Here is a 20,875-nt window from a genome sequence, read left to right on the forward strand (position 1 = left end):
TTAAATAAAAGATTGATAGTTTGTCTGTGTGATCTAATTTTTACATTGATATTAACGCCATAAATGTGATGACCAACGAGGAGCTGGGACAATATATTGTGAAATATGGTGACCGACTCGCAGTAAAAGCATTTTGTCAACAAAGAGGTGAGACTTTCCAAACTCCAGGAGTGAACTCATGCAGCGAGTACGTAAAAACCTGACTGAACAGAGATTTGCTGGAAGCAGCAGACCGCGGCCTTTTGGCAATCAACATGCTGCAAAAGATATTAGACGGGTTGAAATTGGATGGCTCCATTTTAACAACAGAGATTTTCACCTGGTTCAAACAAGACATGGAGGAGGAACAAGACACTTGAGTGTCCAGAAAACTGTTAAATTGGGGGAACTGTTGGAAACAGGAAAAGGCCTGTTCTTTCCAAATGGAAAATCTCCCAAAGGGTCAGCGGAGGATTCTGTCTTTGACATAGGCTACGTGATTTTAGTCATGAGAACGTTCCACTTGAAAGCACAGTAAACCAACTGTATGAGCAGACAAAGGTGAAAATGTTGCGAATTTACACCTGCTCTCAGGAAAAGGAAAAAATATCTACTGATGAGCAGTTTTCATATATATCTTCGGATTTTGAGGACACAGAGGACACGCAGAGAAAGGCAATCAGTGGTTGTAACGTAATTCCAAATAAAAAGAATGCAGTTGGATCTAACGCATGTAATGATTTATTGTTTTCAACCATTAGCCATATAACTGAATCACAAAGCAATTAAAGTGTCATTGTTTCATTAGTGAAGTAAACTTGAAACGTTTTTAAAATGCTGTAATGGAACAACTGTTGATTTTTTTTTAACCCTGATTCAGTGCTGTTGCTTAAGGAACTCTTTCTATTCACATGGCAGCTAAATTTTAAAAAAACATGACAATAAATAATCAGTGTGTATGAACAATAGTGTAAAGCGTGTATAAGCCTGCTGAATAATAAAACAGCTTTTTATTAAAAATTATACATCACAACTTCTTCATTTAATACAGGACATGACAATCCAGAGGCAGTCTGCAAGGAAACGAAGAGAAAAATATCATGAAAGCACAACCAATGATCAAAGGAATCAACCATGGGCAGCCATCTATTTTCTTAACTGCATCCATGAAGTAGCCTCCAATAAACTTTGGGTCACTGCTGCTGGTGAACGCATTCATCCATATGATTTTTACTAGAAAATCCATCAATACAGCCATTTATGCACATTCCAAATGGTTTCAGTTTGTCATAGGAGTCCAAATGCCAGATGTAATTAGGCTCCTTTGCAAAGTAGTTGCGGCGATGAAGACGTCTGGTTCTCCTAAGTTCCACACCTCTTGGATCAAGTTCTTTTAATATAACATGGACCTCTTCTTTTTTTTTTTTTTTACCTTTAATCCATTCTCCAGACATTTGGTAAACATCCATCTATATCTGTTCAGCTGACCAGAAAACTTAAAAGGGTGCCTGAAATATTCTAGTGTTATGCTTTTATTTGCAATCTACTTGTCTCTGACTTTGAGGAAGGTTTCTTCCACGCTTCCCTTCCAGCTGTGAGATGTATGGGGGAGCTCTTGCAAATACAGCCAATAAGGAATGCACAGCACCTCAGCAAGATTAAGCATCAAATATTGTTATCATTTTCAGCAAGTCTATGGATTTATTAGTATGAAAAGAAAGCTGCACCATGCTTGATGCTCAAGTTCTACTTTTTGCTCTTTCACGAATCATTTCACATTTAGCTCAGTCATCAACTGGTCTATCATAGATTTCATGTTTGATTCTATTAGCTGACCAGGTCCTGCTTCATAAAAGCTCACCTACATCCTTGATATTGGGGATGTCCTGATACACTTTTTCATTTTCGATACGATAGCAAGCAGCTTTGAATATTGACTGATACCAATATTGACTGTATGCAATATCAACACAAACTAAGTTTACTTTTCATCATTTTTATTTTGTAGAGTAAAATATTTTTAAAAGGCATGATTAAGCAACATTACCTACTCAGATAATGGTAAACAACAAAAGTAGGTAAGAGAGCAACTGAAGCATTTATTTTTAACCAGTGGGTTACATAAACTTTAAATAGAAGTGGTTTGTTTCTATCAGCAGGCTAATATCAGATATATAGATTTATTCTGCTTTTACTTTTTTGGCTGTTATAGGACACATGTCCATATTAATATCCAATCATGACATACCAAGATGATATATTTGGTACTTCCTAGAATCTGACTTCTCTGACCAAAGAACATTATTCTTGCAGTCATTGTCTTGGTATAACTTCTTTTTGGCAAATATCCGTCTTCTTAGTTTTATTCCTGGATTGCATCCTTTCTGTCAATTTTCCTAAGAAAGCAGCAACACCTATGAAACCAAAACGTCCAGACTATACATACATGCACTTTAATATGGTGTACAGGTGTATATAGCAACTTTTTAAGGAGTTATTATATTTTTTTTGTTTTATATGCTTAAAACTAAACCATTTGAACTGCAGAGTGCAAACTGAGCGTGCAATTAAATCTATAGTCTTTGTTAAACCTTTTCAGACAAATGCCCTTCACATATCCAGAGGAGAGTATGTTCAACATGTCCTTAATTACTCTAAATGCACATGTATCTTTTGAACCACTGATGACACATGTGCAAATGCATAACCTTGTGTTTTAAGTCGACACTGGCTCACTCTGTCAAGTTTACAGGTTTACTTTTCTTCTTCTATCCATTTTATGAAATGAATTTAAGAATGTTTTGTAAAAATTTTTAGTTTTTTCATGAACAGCTGCACGTAAATGTTTGTGACAGCGCCATACCACTCTGGTTTGTGATCAAGTCTAGTCATGCCCAGAGTTAGGAAGCAGCTCTTTCAATGAGGTTGTCTTAGAAAAAAAAAAAAAAAAAACACAAAAAAGGAAATAGGTTTTGAATGACCTTTTAAACCCTGTTAACTCTTAATTTGTTTGCTGGAACTTTTTACTGTGATTTTGTCGAAATTAAATTACTGTTGTATTTTCTTAAGTTCTACCTCAATGAATCGCAAAAACATGTTAAGTTCAGGCAAGTTAAATTGTTCTGTCAAAATAATTAAGTGTTTTAATACATGCAAGCCCAACTTGAAAAGCAGAATACACTGAGCCCAAATTAGCATCTCCCAATAAACAAAACACAAAGCAAATAAAAAAAAAAAAATCAAATCATTTTTACCAAGCTCTGCAGCGCCATCTTGTGGTAAATCAGGGTCTGACGTCCCAGACAGAGACTGGCTAAGAGGAAATTGCAAAAACAATAAAAAAATAAAGTCGTTCATTATTTAAGAGCTATGGATAAAAAAAATCTTAAAATGACATTAACTCATTCCCAAGTTAGAAGAAAAACACACGCTCACATGGCAGAAATGAAGAAAGGAAATCATATTAACTCCATTTTCTTTATTGCAACATCATTTACAGAACAATAACTGCCAGCAACATATTAAAATATAGAGCGATACATGAAAATAGACATCAATCGAAGGACGAGGTTTAAAAGCACTTTGAAAATGATTGCATATACTTTTTTAATCCGACTAAATCTTTAATATCTATTTACATTATACAAACTAGATACCAATATAGAATATAAAGGGTATACATTTATGTACATTATTTATAAATGCTGGCTGAATCATTATTTATTTAATATGTTATGTTGTTCAATTAAATACATATTAGGAAATCACACAATCTGGGAGGCCAAGAAACATTGAGGTCTCCTTGGAGATCATTTTATACTCTCATATATTGTTGCTTTATTCATTTTTACTCTTCTACTTTTTGAATGTTTCGAAGACATATCTTTGTGCAATGTAACTGTTATTAAATCAAATAAACAAACATTAGGTTCAAACAAGTAATTGGATAAATAAAAGCATAAATTAGATAAAAATCAAACACTTTGCTACACGGCTGATTCAGATGACTAATCTGCAAACAAACACAAAAACGTAACATACATATTTAAGATGATAAAATAAAGGGCCGTTAAAATGGGTTTGTTGTGTAACAAAAGACAAACAGGACAATATTAATATATTCATACAGCACTTTTAGTAGTCTGGTGTAAGATATTTTTTTCTTAGAAAAAAAAGAAGAAATTTAGAGCAAAAATACAAACAACTCCAAGTCAGTAGGTTGGTTTCTGTCAAGGAGCAGAGAGGAAGACAGACATGACCATCGATTATGATAAAACACTCACTAGATATATAAAAAAATGTAATTTGAGAAAAACAATCATCTTGCATTTCATTACTGACTCGGATTCACCCGAAATGTTCTGATAAAACATCCAATGTGAAGTTTAAAACAACAGCGCACCTATTTAAATTAGACGACAAACACTAGAGTTATTACCGTACATAGTTTTGATCAGAGTATCTGTAGGGGAGTTTAAAACGACACAAATGCAGGAAGGTAGTATTATTCTCTTACATTGGAGTCATATTTTCTCTTATCAAACACCAAAGACACTTGAAAACCTCCAACAGTACATCAAGTAAATGATTTTTCATATTCGGGAGTACATGACAGGACTATATTTATGATATTCTCTAAGGAATGCTAACTTTGATAGTTATTGGAGGTGATATTTGACAGCTATTAATACATTACTGATCCACAACAATCAAAGATTGAGTCAAATAAAATGAGCTTACCATTAAATTCCTTAATCAGATATATTTGTTAGCATTTCATCTGAACTGATTTACAATGTTGTGCTTTTTTAAGTAAAAGTGCTATGGCTAACCGCCTCCTAAATACCAGACATCCTGTGGCTAAGACAGACATGTCTGCCGCTAATGTTAGGAATTAAGCTTGCGCTTGTATTTTCAATATTATATGTACTAATATTAATATTTTCAGTCATTAATAATAACCTCACTGGTTATCGACCCTGTTGTTGGTTGGGTTTCTTTTGTGCAGTACTTTGCAAAAACATTAATACCCCTTGAATTTTTTAAAACTTTTTTAAGCAAACAAAAAACTTCAACGATTTCAGTTCTATATAACAGACAAAATACTGAATAAAAAGATGTAGATTAGGAAAACAAAACATTGATTCAACAAATTAAATTCCCAAATGAGACGTTCCTTCTGTATTTAGCCCCCATTACACCAATACCCTAAAATTAAATCATATGCAACCAGTTACCTTTAGAAGTAAACTACTCAGCAAACAATGTTCATCCAAGTGGTATTTAATCTCACTACAACTCTACATGTGCTGTGAAGGCCTCAGAGGTTTGTCAGAGAAAACTAGTGAGGAAAAAAAGCATGAAAAAGACAGAGGAATCCAAGGGGAATAAAGTTGTGGAGACGTGTAGAGATGGGTTATTAAACAGTATTGCAAATGATACAAATCTCACAGAACTCTGTTCAATACACAGTGTAGAGAAATGGAAAGACTATGGTTAACTATTTCCCTAACAATACATAGATGTCAACCTAAACACAGATTTTCTTTTAAATCCTTGATGCCAATTCTTATTTTCCAGATTGACATATACAGCCACAGCTGCAACTGAAAGGTTTAAAACATAGAAAACACGGGGCTAAACAGAAATGAGAATTTGTGGCAATAGATAAACAAATTCTGCTAATAATTACTCTCCTTCAGAAGACCAAAAAATATCCAAATATGCCAGTATCCAGATGCCTAAATACAAATAAATGCAAAAATAATATAATGTTTTATATTAATAAGTAAGTACTATGTGTGTTTGTCCATCATGTTAAATATTGACAGAACACCCCCACTTTTAAGATTGAAGCATGAAGAAATGTGTAAAAGCTCAAGGGGCATGACTAACATTGCAAAGCACTGTACAAATTTGGTAATATCTTATTACAAAAATCACATGACTTAAAACCTTAAATGAAATCTTCCAAGAGCACATCCCCTGGCCTTGCTAATAAACACCCTGATCATCAAGAGTCTGCAATCGCTGCATTGCAGTTTTGTCTAACAGCCCAACAGGCGAGGTCCAAAGTACCATTTCTACAAGTACTTTTATAACGTAATACTTATAATAAGGAACACCTGCACAATGTAAGCATTCTTGCCTGTATTGTGCTTTGTGAAGAGAGTTAAAAAAATGTCTTTCAGGATATTCAGAACCAGCTAATCAGTCTTAGCTTTTTTTATCTATTAAATGAAATTAAAAAAATACACATTTTCAGGTTATATCTTATAGCTCTAATGTATCTGTGCTTTACATTTTTATATTAACACCCTGGTCAACAGGAAGAGTTGAGAGAATGCTAAAAACCTCAATATATAAAAAAAATAAAGAGCAGCAGCAGGAGTTGGGAACGTATTATAATAAGGCAGCACACCTTAAAGAAAGGTTTGTCAGCTGAACTGAACATAATGCATTTCTACTAGATTGAGTGTGCTTATATTTCTCTCACAAATAGTGGCCAAAATGTGACAATATTTGTCTTTTGCTCTTTTAAAGTGCAACTGCTGTGAAAAAGGATATAATTGCATAATTATTAATAGGACAGAAATTCTCAAATGACTTGTAAATCATTTTGATTTTGCTGGAAAACAGGAGACAGATCAAACTAGCAATATATTGGTTGTTTTTATATTCAAGATCCTAAAAGGACAGGAGCTTACTTTATCTTTGCTGTTCTACTTTCTTCTTGCAAAACTCATCCTCCAAGTGTCACGTTCAATCCCAACATATCTGTCACTTCAAAAATTTTACTGTTAGCTTTCAAAGCATTTTTACCAGCCTGGATCCCATCCTACAGTTTGGAAGATGTACAGTACAATTTCCGCCCAAACTGTCTTTTCTGTGGCTGCTAGTCTTTTAAAAGGGAAGGGTGACATCGGTGGTTGGACGTCAATATAGTAACATTACAATACAGATCAAAATCAACAATACAAAAGTAAAATAAAAGACATACAGTAGGTTTCCTAATGACCACTGCTGGCTTTACTGCTGCCTGATGTCCAGTCAATGATGATAAAGCTGAGACTCATTATCATAAAAAGGAAACCGATCCCAGCGAAACAGGCGGCCTGAAAGAGAAACACAGAGGTCAAAGAAGACACAGACTGATGGGAGGGTTTAGTGGATGCATATTATCAAAAACCTGGACGTTGATTTTGCAGGTCTTTGTTTTTTGTTGTTGTTTTTTTTTAAATCATATGTAATACTACTGCAAAGTTGAGGCATTCAGAAAATATTTATATAATAGTATTTTTTTCTTTAATTTTTGTTTTATTTCTTAAATTTTTCACAAACTTAATAAACTAAACATGCAGTATTTGTAAAATTGAAATACTATCCCTGTTTCTTGTAAAAAAAAAAAAAAAAAAAAAAAAAAAAACCCAATAACAACTAATAAAAAGTTAATTAATGTCTAGGGGGCGCAGTTTGTAAAGTTAAGCTGTCAAAAATTAGAAGCAATATTTATGGTTATTTAGCATCTTTTAGGAGAAAGATGTTGTTCCCCCCCAAGTCATTTTTTCACTATGTCATTCATTCATTTACAAAAATCTTACTTTGTTAAATGAATATCTATATATTTATTCAACAAACTAAATATTTATTTTAAAGCTAAATACTTATTTAATAAACTAAATATTTAGTTTGAAGCTAAATATTTAACAAACTAAATATTTATTTTCTAAACTAAATATTTAGCTCCAAACTAAATATTTATTTAACAGAGTAAGATTTTTATTAACCTAATAAAGTATTTTTTAAATAAAATATTTGATAATGGAAACAGCAAGGTGCACATAGCTTTGGCACCACATGTTTTGTAAAAAAAAAAAAGTAATAAAATCCTTTGATATATTTTTTTTACAGTTGGACATTTGATATTAAAGTTTGGATTTTTCCTTATTTTTGCAGCACAAAAGTGTGTCACAGCAATAGAATACAAAATTTTGATTTAGCATGGATGTTAGAGAGAAAAATGGAGAAACGATATTTCCTCACCAGGATTTTTGGAAATGAGCGAAGAGGCTCTTCTTCTTTGGGTACAATGCGGATATAGAAGACAGCGGGGAAAATGAAGATGAGACAGGGGGCTGACGTGGCACCTGAAAAACAAATGAAAAATTTAATTATTCATAAATCAGTACGGTGTTAACGCTTACTCCCTTTGGTTCCTTATTAGACCCTGCAAAGATGGATCACTGTAAGAGCAAAGAATGAGATTTACGAATATAAACGTTCAAACTATAGTCTTGAAGACAGAAATAAGAATCTGGTTGCAGAAAAATACAGAGTCAAAAATATAGGGCTCTGAACACCAAACCCTTTTAAAAACAGCTTATGGCTGAATGCAAAGTTTGATAAAAAAAAAAAAAAGTGTTGAAAAATCTAAGAGATTTTTTTATGCTATATAGTTAAAGTAACAGGATACATGCCACTTTAATGTGGAGGGTCTTTGGAAAATATACATCCTGCTGGTGTTTTTTGTATCATAAAAGTTGCCATTTTAACAAGGATGTGTATCTCTCCTGCAGCAGCATAATATCTTATGAAGATATATATAAAGACTGAAAGAGGAAACTTCAAACATTATGCTTTCATGCCAGTCCTTGTTCTTCTTGTAAGTTCACATCCACTTCTGATGAACTAATTAAACTATGCCATCCCAACATTTTTTTACAAGAGGTGCAACTCATGCCAAGGAATAATCATTATATGTTGGTGATGATCAAGATAATAATCTATTTTGAAAGGATTTTGTTAACATTTTGATATAGGGCTATTTGGCAGAACAAGCAGTTACGCCTTAAACCAGAGGGTGGCAGCAGTGACTGTTGACAGCTTAAACCCAAAAGGTCTGGAAGTATGCTACTGAAGACAAAAATACAAAAACATAAGAAGAGGGTGCAATGCCTCGCTTAGAGTCTTGACTTTTGATCAAAGAAGAAATCTGAGTGAATGAAGAAGGTGAGAGCAGAACAAAAACACACATGCCATAACTTACTTTTAAACTTATGAAAGGATTTTAAGGATATTTAAGGCCATTTTTAGCCAAGGTGCTCCTCATGTCAAGGTTTGAAATTTGGTAATGATCCAGATCATGTGCTAGTTTTAGCAATGGGTGTGAGTCACAATATGGAGCAAAATTTGCTGCTTTGTAATAATAATACATTTTATTTAAAAAGGCTCCTTTCTGGACACTCAAGGTCACCGTACAAAAGCATAAAAACGGTGTCAGAAAAAATAAAAACATTTAAAAAATACAGAGGCTGTGACAGTGAAATTGATATTTAAAGAGAATAAGCAATCTTGAACAGATGGGTTTTGAGTTGCATCTTAAAATGGAGAATTGAGTCCGTGTTTCTAAGTTGGGTGGTAGAGACCTTGTAGAGGTCTGCTCTCTCAGTGTGTTGTTGTTATCATCCGTTTATTTCAACTCCTATATGATAAATTTACAGGGACCTTTTAAACATTGATTGAACCTACCAATAACCCCAAAGATGCCAAGGATGTTTGGGGCAAAGATGACCAGCAGATTGATGAAGGTCAGCAATGTTATGGCAATGGCAATGTGGCGAGGCCAGTAGAAGGTTTTATTTGGGAACATCATCTGTTGGATCGCTCTCCTTACCTGATCATAACAGGAAAAAAAAGTTTAATAACGAAAAAATTAGTTGATGATCATAAGTTTAAACATTTAGTGCTAAAATAATTGTACTTACAGGAAAGAGCACGATCGGTACTGTCAGGGTGACAGCCGTGAGTACAGCCACACGCACACACAGAATTAGCGTGTCATAAGGGTCAATGCGACTGTAGGTGTGAAGCAGCTCTGCCTCCACTTCATCTGCAAGCGGTGATAACAGGAAAAGAGAAGGAGCCAAAAGAATACAAAACTGTCAATAAAACAGAAATGATGGGGAATTCATCTGTAAAAATGAGTTAAACATGATTTTTAGTAATTCTGCATATTTGAAGGATCTCTATACATAACGGCACACTTCCCAATAAGTTAAAATTATTATCTAAGAGAAACCCGACCTTTAATTTGAGCACATTTATTCATTGGCTAAAAATAGATATTACTGATCTCTATGGGGACATTAACTGGAAGAAGAATACAATTGGATGAATAAATTAAGGATGAATATGTTGAAAAAATGTCATATCCACTGTTTGGTAAAGGGAGAAGCTCTGAGGCTGTGGGCCTGGTTCTCACCATTAACAACTTGCTATGAAAAAAATGTATTTAAAATCAAAATCCGTAGGACGCTACCAGAAAATAGAGAATGAGCAATCAGTGGGTGTTTCAGAATTTCAGTGACCTAAAGCATATGCCCAGTATCTTATTGGACAGAATATCAGCCATCCTCTAAAGATTTAGGCACGGCTCTGAATGACTTATGTCAAAGGAACATATACTGCATCCTACTGAAAACGCAATACTATAATGATTCTGCCAAAAAAAAAAAAAAGAAGAGCTCTAAATCCAGCAGATATGAATCTCTCTACAAACACATAGCTTATTAAAGCCTTTGACTTTTTTAACTGATTGGTTTTCCATTTCTCTGTACTCCTGAGAACATCACAATCAATTACTGTGAGCAAAGTGAAATGTAATATATGTTTTTTTAGATTTTAAGGCACTTAAAGGTACAGTGGATGATTTTCGCAATTTTTTGGAAACACTCTCCCTCTCCAGTAAAAAAAAAATGCAAATGCACAACCCTGTACCCGCTCCCAAGAAGAAACGCCTATTAAATGCGTGTGAGAGCGTGCACAAGCCCATTTCGCCTCGTGCATACTCTGTTTAAAATGACAATTAAGATTGACGCTTAGGAGGACAACTCATTTTGATGATCCAACCTGGAAAAAGAACATCCTCCACTATACCTTTAAGGCAAGACGATCAAACTTTATCCAAAATATTTTGGCTGATTATTTCTTTAAAAATGTATTCTTTTAATGAGTGAATCAACATAATTTTTTTTTTTGTTCTTTTCAAACATGCTTTTTAAATTTTAGACGAGTTTTCTGAATCTGTACCCAAAAGGTCAGCAAGTATTTAAAATAATAAGTAAAGTTATTTAGAGGTTAATAATTTATATATTTCTGCTAAAGCTTAAGATTCATATATGTGTCCACCCCCTTCTTTTATTTTTAGAAGTTTTGATTGATCAGCAGGGAGCCAAAATCATTCTGCTGCCAAAATCCAAGGGGCCATAAATGGCCAGCAGGCTGCATGTAATACAGGCCTGAGATGCACAGAGGTGGGTAGAGTACCCAAAAATTGTACTCAACTAAGAGTAGCAATACTTCATAATTTTTCTATTCAACTAAAAGTAAAAAGCAGCCATTCAATAAATTACTCAGAAGAGTAAAAAGTGTATTTGGTAAAAATGATACTCAAGTTCTGAGTAACTGATCATAACATCTAATTTAAAGGTAAAGTGGAGGATTTTCTTTTTCCGGGTGGATCATCGAAATAAGTGGTTTTCCTAGTTGTCAATCATTCTGGTGATATGTTTACGTTTATGTTACGTGCTTGTTCCCACTTTCATTTCCTGGTGGTGATACTGATATGGTGGAAAAATTGCAAATCTTCTTTTGGACAATAGGCTTTTACGAGCGATGCAAAAAGCAACTTTTAAACAGAGCGTGCATGAGGAGAAATGCCCTGGTGCACGCTCTCACACGCGTTTAATAGGCGTACCCTCTCAGGAGCAGGTACAGGGTTGTGCATAGGGTTGTAAATCACATCCATCATGGTGATTCGATTCAGTATCGATTTCCTGAGCCAACGATTCGAGAAACAACAGCAAATAACAGAAGTAGAAAAGTTTAACTCCACCTATTCCTATTAAAACCTCATCAATGAAAAATAATAATACCCCTGCGTTATAGATTCTGAAAGGCCTTGCATCGAAAAATACTGCACAAAATCAGTGCAATTCAATACCTCGGCTACAGACGTCCTCGTCCCCTCCACAGATGCTCTGATGCACCTCTCCCAAATTGTTGCTGACAGCAGACAGTGCCGCAGACAGGAGGCCGGCTTGTTTTGTTTTTATGACTGAAATGGCGGAAAACAACTCGTGAAGTTTGACCCACTAGAAGAGCGAGGTGTGCGAGAACGCTGGGACCCTTGTTCCACCTGGATCTCTGCTCTTTTTGGACCTCATGTCCCTCCGTCGTCGGACTAAACTCGCCCCAACATCCTCACCGCCTCGGCCGTATCTAGACCCACAGCGTATAGCACCACCGCAGCGCGGGGGGGAGCAAATGGATAAAAATAGACCGGAGGGAAAAAAAAAAATGAATCGATACTCTTGCGGACGTATCGATGGATCGGATCATCGGCTGTTGGATCGAGGCATCGATACAAAACGATTATTATTTACACCCCTAGTCGTGCATGTGCATTTTTTTTTTAAGTTGAGAGGGTAGGTCTTTTCAAAATTCACAAAAATCCTCCACTATACCTTCAATGTTATAAAACTGATATAAATTTACAAAACGTATAGTTATCTGTAAAATTTATATATATATAGCATTCCGTAATTACACAATAATTCAGGTGGAAGAAACACAAAGACATTTTTTGCTATAAAATCTCTGAAATCATTACTGATTTGCTTTTATGTATGTGGGTTAGAACACAATAAGTTACTTCCTGTAATATGATAGAGTGAACTGTATTAAAATAAAAGACCTGGAGGAAAAACAAGAGTCTTACTTTCTGGTCTCTCTGGTGCATTTTTGTTTAAAAAAAACAGTGTGTTCCTTATTTAATGAAGGAAGGAAGCCAGAGATTTTGCACAAGTAAGAATAGTGATACCTTAACATATTTTTACTCAAAAGTAAAAAGTATGATGCAGTGCAGTTTTCTTAAAAAGCTACTCTAATAAATGTAACTAAGTAATAAATAATGAAATAATGTCTTTCACATTGAATGTACAAGCTATGTTTCGTCAAAAGTACTTTAAAGGTTTGTACTCATCTTTGACAGAGGTGGAAAAAAATATATATGGCTTTTGGCCACAAGAGGGCAGACATGTCCCATGTCTCCAATATCTTAATCTACACTCACCGGCCACTTTATTAGGTATACCTGTCCAACTGCTCGTTAACACTTAATTTCTAAGCAGCCAATCACATGGCGGCAACTCAGTGCATTTAGGCATGTAGACATGGTCAAGACAATCTCCTGCAGTTCAAACCGAGCATCAGTATGGGGAAGAAAGGTGATTTGAGTGACTTTGAACGTGGCATGATTGTTGGTGCCAGAAGGGCTGGTCTGAGTATTTCAGAAACTGCTGATCTACTGGGATTTTCACGCACAACCATCTCTAGGGTTTACAGAGAATGGTCCGAAAAAGAAAAAACATCCAGTGAGCGGCAGTTCTGTGTGCGGAAATGCCTTGTTGATGCCAGAGGTCAGAGGAGAATGGCTAGACTGGTTCGAGCTGATAGAAGGGCAACAGTGACTCAAATAACCACCCGTTACAACCAAGGTGGGCAGAAGAGCATCTCTGAATGCACAGTACGTCGAACTTTGAGGCAGATGGGCTACAGCAGCAGAAGACCACACCGGGTGCCACTCCTTTCAGCTAAGAACAGGAAACTGAGGCTACAATTTGCACAAGGTCATCGAAATTGGACAGTAGAAGATTGGAAAAATGTTGCCTGGTCTGATGAGTCTTGATTTCTGCTGCGACATTCGGATGGTAGGGTCAGAATTTGGCGTCTACAACATGAAAGCATGGATCCATCCTGCCTTGTATCAACGGTTCAGGCTGGTGGTGGTGGTGTCATGGTGTGGGGAATATTTTCTTGGCACTCTTTGGGCCCCTTGGTACCAATTGAGCATCGTTGCAACGCCACAGCCTACCTGAGTATTGTTGCTGACCATGTCCATCCCTTTATGACCACAATGTACCCAACTTCTGATGGCTACTTTCAGCAGGATAATGCGCCATGTCATAAAGCTGGAATCATCTCAGACTGGTTTCTTGAACATGACAATGAGTTCACTGTACTCAAATGGCCTCCACAGTCACCAGATCTCAATCCAATAGAGCATCTTTGGGATGTGGTGGAACGGGAGAGTCCCATCATGGATGTGCAGCCGACAAATCTGCGGCAACTGTGTGATGCCATCATGTCAATATGGACCAAACTCCCTGAGGAATGCTTCTAGCACCTTGTTGAATCTATACCACAAAGAATTGAGGCAGTTCTGAAGGCAAAAGGGGGTCCAACCCGTTACTAGCATGAGGAACCTAATAAAGTGGCCGGTGAGTGTACATTCTTGTAATTTACAAAAAAATAAATAAATAATCTATAGACCCCTATATAGTCATTTTGAAATATTCATTTAATAAAATTTGAATTTCCAATTCTTGTACACATTATGAAATAAAATAATTATTTTAAGATCCTACTTTTTAAATTACACTATAGTGGAAGCTTTGTGGTGTCTGACAAAAATATTAAAGTAGGTATCTGTAAAAACTTTGCTCCTTAGATCTCTTAAAGCTTAATCTACTCTAATCTGGTCCTTTGACCAGTGAAAAGATGTAGAGGTAATGCAGTGCTCTCTTTGTAATTAAATGTTACATTCTCAACTCTATATAAAAAGAACAATTTGCCTCTTGATGGCAGATATTAAAGGAAAATCTGCTTTATAAAGCTGCACACACATGGACACGTGTTAAAAGCTGGATTTTTAACCATATTTGAGCCATTTAGGTGGTTATCTGGTTTAACTAGTGGTATGAATGTAAAAATATCTACTTTTGAGTTCACTATATTTGTGTTTGAACGGAGAAATATCTTATCAACCTGTATTCCCAATGAAGGCAAGAGAACAAATAGTAAATTGCACAGTTTTATGGCTTTCAACTAGAATTTCTCATTTCACATATTCAAGCTCCAACTTTCAACACAAGTTAATGCAGCATGTTCCACCAACCAGCACTCAACATCTTCTCTGGGACAGAAGGTCTACAATGAATAAGGATGAGAGCTCACCATAGAAAGTAAGGTATCCAAACAGAGCAGCCAGGAAGTACATGACATACATGACTGCAATGGAGATATTGGACACATGCTGCATCTTTTTCTTGGTAGGACTGAAATCAGAAAATATCACCATGTGGTTAAAACAGAGCATCCTTTAATCGTCTTTTCTAAGGAAAATCATTTGTTAGCATATTAAACCAGGCTAAAAAAAAGATACCTTCACCTTTATCACTGAAATAAATACACATTAGCTGCTTGCTTTAATGTGGGATCGCATACAGGTGCTGGTCATAAAATTAGAATATCATGAAAAAGTAGATTGATTTCAGTAATTCCATTTAAAAAGTGAAACTTGTATATTATATTCATACATTACATACAAACTCATATATTTCAGATGTTTATTTTGTTTAATTTTGATGATTACAAATGACAACAAATGAAAATCTCAAATTCATCATATCAGAAAATTAGAATATTGTGAAAAGGTTCAAAATTGATGGCCCCTGGTGCCACACTCTAATCAGCTAATTAACTCAAACCACCTGCAAAAGCCTTTAAATGGTCTTTCAGTCTAGTTCTATAGGCTACACAATCATGGGGAAGACTGCTGACTTGACAGTTGTCCAAAAGACGACCATCGACACCTTGCACAAGGAGGGCAAGACACAAAAGGTCATCGCTAAAGAGGCTGGCTGTTCACAGAGCTCAGTGTCCAAGCACATTAATAGAGAGGCGAAGGGAAGGAAAAGATGTGGTCGAAAAAAGTGTACAAGCAAGAGAGATAACCGCACCCTGGAGAGGATTGTGAAACAAAACCCATTCAAAAATGTGGGGGAGATTCACAAAGAGTGGACTGCAGCTGGAGTGAGTGCTTCAAGAACCACCACACACAGACGTATGAAAGACATGGGTTTCTGCTGTCGCATTCCTTGTGTCAAGCCACTCTTGAACCACAGACAGCGTCAGAAGCGTCTTGCCTGGGCTAAAGAGAAACAGGACTGGACTGCTGGTGAGTGGTCCAAAGTCATGTTCTCTGATGAAAGTAAATTTTGCATTTCCTTTGGAAATCAAAGTCCCAGAGTCTGGAGGAAAAGAAGAGAGGCACTTCATCCACGTTGCTTGAAGTCCAGTGTAAAGTTTCCACAGTCAGTGATGGTTTGGGGTGCCATGTCATCTGCTGGTGTTGGTCCATTGTGTTTTCTGAGGTCCAGGGTCAACGCAGCCACATACCAGGAAGTTTTAGAGCACTTCATGCTTCCTGCAGCTGACCAACTTTTTGGAGATGCAGATTTCATTTTCCAACAGGACTTGGCACCTGCACACAGTGCCAAAGCTACCAGTACCTGGTTGAAGGACCATGGTATCCCTGTTCTTAATTGGCCAGCAAACTCTCCTGACCTTAACCCCATAGAAAATCTATGGGGTATTGTGAAGAAGAAGATGCAATACACCAGACCCAACAATTCAGAAGAGCTAAAAGCCACTATTAGAGCAACCTGGGCTATCATAACACCTGAGCAGTGCCACAGACTGATCGACTCCATGCCACGCCGCATTGCTGCAGTAATACAGGCCAAAGGAGGCCCAACTAAATACTGAGTGCTGTACATGCTCATACTTTTCATGTTCATACTTTTCAGTTGGCCAACATTTCTATAAATCCTCTGTTTTTATTGGTCTTCAGTAATATTCTAATTTTCTGATATGATGAATTTGAGATTTTCATTTGTTGTCATTTGTAATCATCAAAATTAAACAAAATAAACATCTGAAATATATGAGTTTGTATGTAATGTATGAATATAATATACAAGTTTCACTTTTTAAATGGAATTACTGAAATCAATCTACTTTTTCATGATATTCTAATTTTATGACCAGCACCTGTATATAAGCTAACAACATGCAACACCACACAAAGCAGTGCAGAGACATTTCAAAACACAGTGAAAGCAGTGCATGTGACCAGAATATGGCAAGCCAAGCACGAAGCACAGTCGCTTTCCTCTGTTTATTAATGACTTGTCCACAACAAAGTTAGCAGGAGGTTTCGATCATAGGAACATACTTGCGCAGCTCTGTGTAGATGGGGAGGACCTCAGGGTGGCACACAAAGGCGAACGCCAGGATTGGGATGGTGTAGGCCGTCTGTAAATGAACCCCAACAGGTCACCATAGATACAGCAGCGCTATCCAAGCCGTCTTACCACCAACCTCTTGCTGTACTGCCCATTACTCCCTCAGACACATCACAGAGAGCTAATTGTTTGCTGTGATTAACTTTGGCCTGGCAGCAGACCAGCTTTAGCCTATTCAAAAATGCCTTGCTGCTTTGTGAGCTGCTAACCAGCTGGGATCGGTCCTGTTTTTATAAGGAAAAGTATGGGATATGGAAATTTGAGAAAAATCAGAAACAAAGGATAGTAGCTACTGCTCTGGAAAGTAAAACTGTTCCAGGAAATTACAAAAAATATAAATCAATCTACAATTAAGAATTGTCTGATATTGTATGTAAAGGGAAAAAAACACTCACAAAAAAAGTCTGCCTTTGCATATTTTTGTGATCCTGAGATATCAAAACTGAATGTTTTCTTTCTGTAAATCAAAGCCATCATATCTGGCATATATGGGTGCTGGACACTTCTCTTGTTTGTCTTTTCTTTCTGCTGCAGACATTTCATACCAACCAAAGGGTGGTAAAGTACCTGCTGTGACACCAGCTCATTTAAAGCAATGTTCAACTATTTACTCTTTGCTGACAGTGAGGACATAATATGTGACTTTAAATGAGTCGAATAATATCGACCGGCAAGAGTCAACTGATGCAGATAAATAACCTGTGACAACTGGACAGAAGTTTTCAGAAAATAACATGATGATGATTTCTGTCACACTTAAGATTTCTAGATAAACGGACAAGAGTTAATAACAGACAGATGACTTCGATCAGAAGAAAGGAGTTTTAAAACCATTGTTTTAATAATTAAAGAAAAAAAAATATGGCCCTACTGTATATTAAAAAATATTTTTTCTGTATGTAAATCTGAGTTTAATGTACCCAGAACTAAATACTGCAACTCAAGTAAACTCCAGAAATCTTTTAACAGAATCAGTCTGGAAACATGAAGTAGGCTAAAAGCTTAAGAAGAAAACCAGTCATGACCTGATCTAAAGAAACTTAAATATAGACAAGAAACAAAGTAATCAATGTCTATTAGTCTGGTAAAAGGTTATATGAAGCTTTAGGGCTGAAGTGCAGCACATAGAGAGCAGTTATTTCAAAAGAAGTTGCCCTTCCAAAGGCCTTTACTTATGAAGCAACATTACATGTCAGGTGATTTCAAAGTGTTTTAAGTCATTTAACAATTCTTCATGTTGATCATGGTAAACTATGTTGTTGCCACAGCTGCCCTGGTGCTCACTGAGAGAAGCAAGGCTGCAGTGCATGGGCGCCACCGGGCCTAAGGACAGCATCAAAAGTTTCTGGGCTCACTTGTGTTGGTAAAGGTCAGAGTTTATGGTTTGAAAATAAAGACGCTGATCAAGAACTGCATCTATAAGGAAGTTCTAAGGTAAAAACTACCTCTGATGGAAAAAAAAAAAAAACACAAGGACACAGTTTATTTGTATGAAAAAGAAAAAAGATTTTGATGAGCTCTTAGACATTTTCAAAAATATTCTGTGGATGTTTTCAGAAGGTTTATATCCTGTTCAGTTTGGTATAGATCGTTTACAGAATATCAGGAAAAAAAATACGCCTCATATTGGGGGTGGGGCAGTATATATGGTCTGGAGCTAATTCTGGATGACTTGCAACAAATGAGGTGAGGCCATTGACTCAATTCTCTTGAAGAGAATCCTTAAGGAAAATTTCCAGCTGACAGTTTGTGACCTTAAGCTTGAGAGCATTTTGGTTCTGCAGCAGGATAATCATCAAAAACAAACAGCATGTCCACTTCTAGATGGCAAAAAATAATATGGGTTTGGCTAAACTGAAATATAGGCATGTTAAATTGAGTTTTTGTAACATCCATTAATAAGCTGTTCAAGTAACGCAAAAGACCAATGACAGAAGCTGAGAATGGCACAACGGTTTATATGTATGCCGGATATTTACTTTTTCAAAAAGGGCCAGGTTGGTTTAAAAAAATATATATATCTTTGTACAGAGAGACATAAACTAGTATTCCTTATTTCAAGGAAAATTATTTAATCACTGGAATAAAATGGTAGTACCAAGGGACAAAAATGGCAATATATGGGTAAAAGATGAGGGTACAAATTAACAAAGAGGCAATCTGAGTCGCAACCTTTTCATTTTGTCCTTAAGGTCTTTATCAGTCATTGCATTAGGTCTACAGAGGTTTGCAGGAGATTCTGATCTGTGGATTCCCATGCTTTGATTGTGAGAAGAGACTGGCAACATGCTGATGACTATGACATAAGTGGGTGGCTTTCAGTGCCCATAGCAGTGCAGGTGAACTTGCAGTTTTTGGTAGACAGTAACATGCAGACACGTACTTGTGTGTTGAGGTTGGCCATCTTGGGAATGCAGGCCGGATTGTCTTCCCCACCGTATTGTTTTGAAGTGACATTCAACACACTGCCAGTGCTATTAAAAGCAAAGTCCACAAATGGACATGGGAGGTTGAACTTCTTGTAGATGACCTGTGCAGAACGCAGAGACAAGAGGTGTTAAAGCAATACAAAGAGCAGGGAGACAGTTAATATTTGGACTGGCTGGAAATATGTCAATGAGCCAGATAACAAAGAGAGAGAGGGAGAGCAGTATGTAGATTACAGCTCACACAGCAAAAACTAGGTCAGAGGAAAAACATAGCCTGGGACAACAGCATGCAAACATTATACCAAAAGCAGTGAGTAGAGAATACTAAAGAGCTGGTGGAAAGACCCCCAGTGCATCTGATCTGCATGTAACAGACCAGGAACACGAATCAACATGTGATATTTGAACAGTAGTAAACATGTATATACTTTATGGTCAAAGGACTCACAGAAATGAGGAAGAAAACCATGCAGCTCAATGAGAACCCACTGGTGTATCCCAGATATCCTGAAAAATATACACTTCATTAGCATTTATTATCATGACCCTGGTTACTGTAGCCCTAAAGATTGCTATATGTTATATAGTGCCTTTCAAAAGTTTTAATACATCCTTTTTTTGTCATGTAATAACACAAACTGTGATTCAACATATTGGTATTTTATGTGAGCAGATGAAAGTGCAGTAGATAGAAAATCATACATGGATTTTCATGTATTCATTTTTACAGATTGAAATCTAATCAAAATGCAATTTGTGTTTCTATTCAACCTTACTCTGACATCCCTATGCAAGAAAATAAGCCTATAAAAATCACCTGGTAACACCCACCTTTGTGCGTTTTAATCAAAGCATAAATATAAAATATTTATGCAATTAATTTATGTTGAGCAATAGAAGGAAAACAGTGAGCACAAAATGAGAACAAGAGGGAAGTCAATTCCTACGTGGTCCTTGATTGATACAGAACAAATCTATATAAACAGCACTCCAATCTTCCACATAGATTTAATGTGAGCAAAATAATACATTTCAGCTACATGCCGTCTACAGCTTGTACAGGCTGACAACAGCATGAATAACAACAAATGACATCAATACATGAAGATGGACAAATCTCTAAATGCTAGTTCATGTAAACGAGAAGCATTCTCTTGCTCACATTGAAATTCAAGAAGAACCATGGAGTGCTGGTTATCCAGATTTTTTTCTAAGACATTTTTATTGTGGTCAATCAGGAAAAGCATTATTTTTTTCCTA

General features: G+C 36.2%; 1 protein-coding gene across 1 annotated transcript in view; it reads right to left on the reverse strand.

Moving 5' to 3' along the window:
- Positions 1–3,437: 3,437 nt before the first annotated feature.
- LOC119776666 (sodium-coupled neutral amino acid transporter 3-like) overlaps positions 3,438–20,875 on the reverse strand; it is a 55,455-nt gene continuing 38,017 nt past the window's right edge. The window contains exons 9-16 of the mRNA XM_038275221.1: positions 20,064–20,122; positions 19,570–19,716; positions 17,117–17,196; positions 15,055–15,155; positions 9,744–9,868; positions 9,508–9,652; positions 8,023–8,126; positions 3,438–7,094 (exon numbers count right to left, since the gene is read on the reverse strand). Of these exons, the coding sequence (XP_038131149.1) occupies positions 6,990–7,094; positions 8,023–8,126; positions 9,508–9,652; positions 9,744–9,868; positions 15,055–15,155; positions 17,117–17,196; positions 19,570–19,716; positions 20,064–20,122 (866 nt within the window). The 3' untranslated portion in view covers positions 3,438–6,989. The remainder of the gene's footprint in view (positions 7,095–8,022; positions 8,127–9,507; positions 9,653–9,743; positions 9,869–15,054; positions 15,156–17,116; positions 17,197–19,569; positions 19,717–20,063; positions 20,123–20,875) is intronic.

The sequence above is a fragment of the Cyprinodon tularosa genome, unplaced genomic scaffold (genome assembly GCF_016077235.1).
Source record: "Cyprinodon tularosa strain WSP-4 unplaced genomic scaffold, ASM1607723v1 ctg95, whole genome shotgun sequence".
Classification (NCBI taxonomy): Eukaryota; Metazoa; Chordata; class Actinopteri; order Cyprinodontiformes; family Cyprinodontidae; genus Cyprinodon; species Cyprinodon tularosa.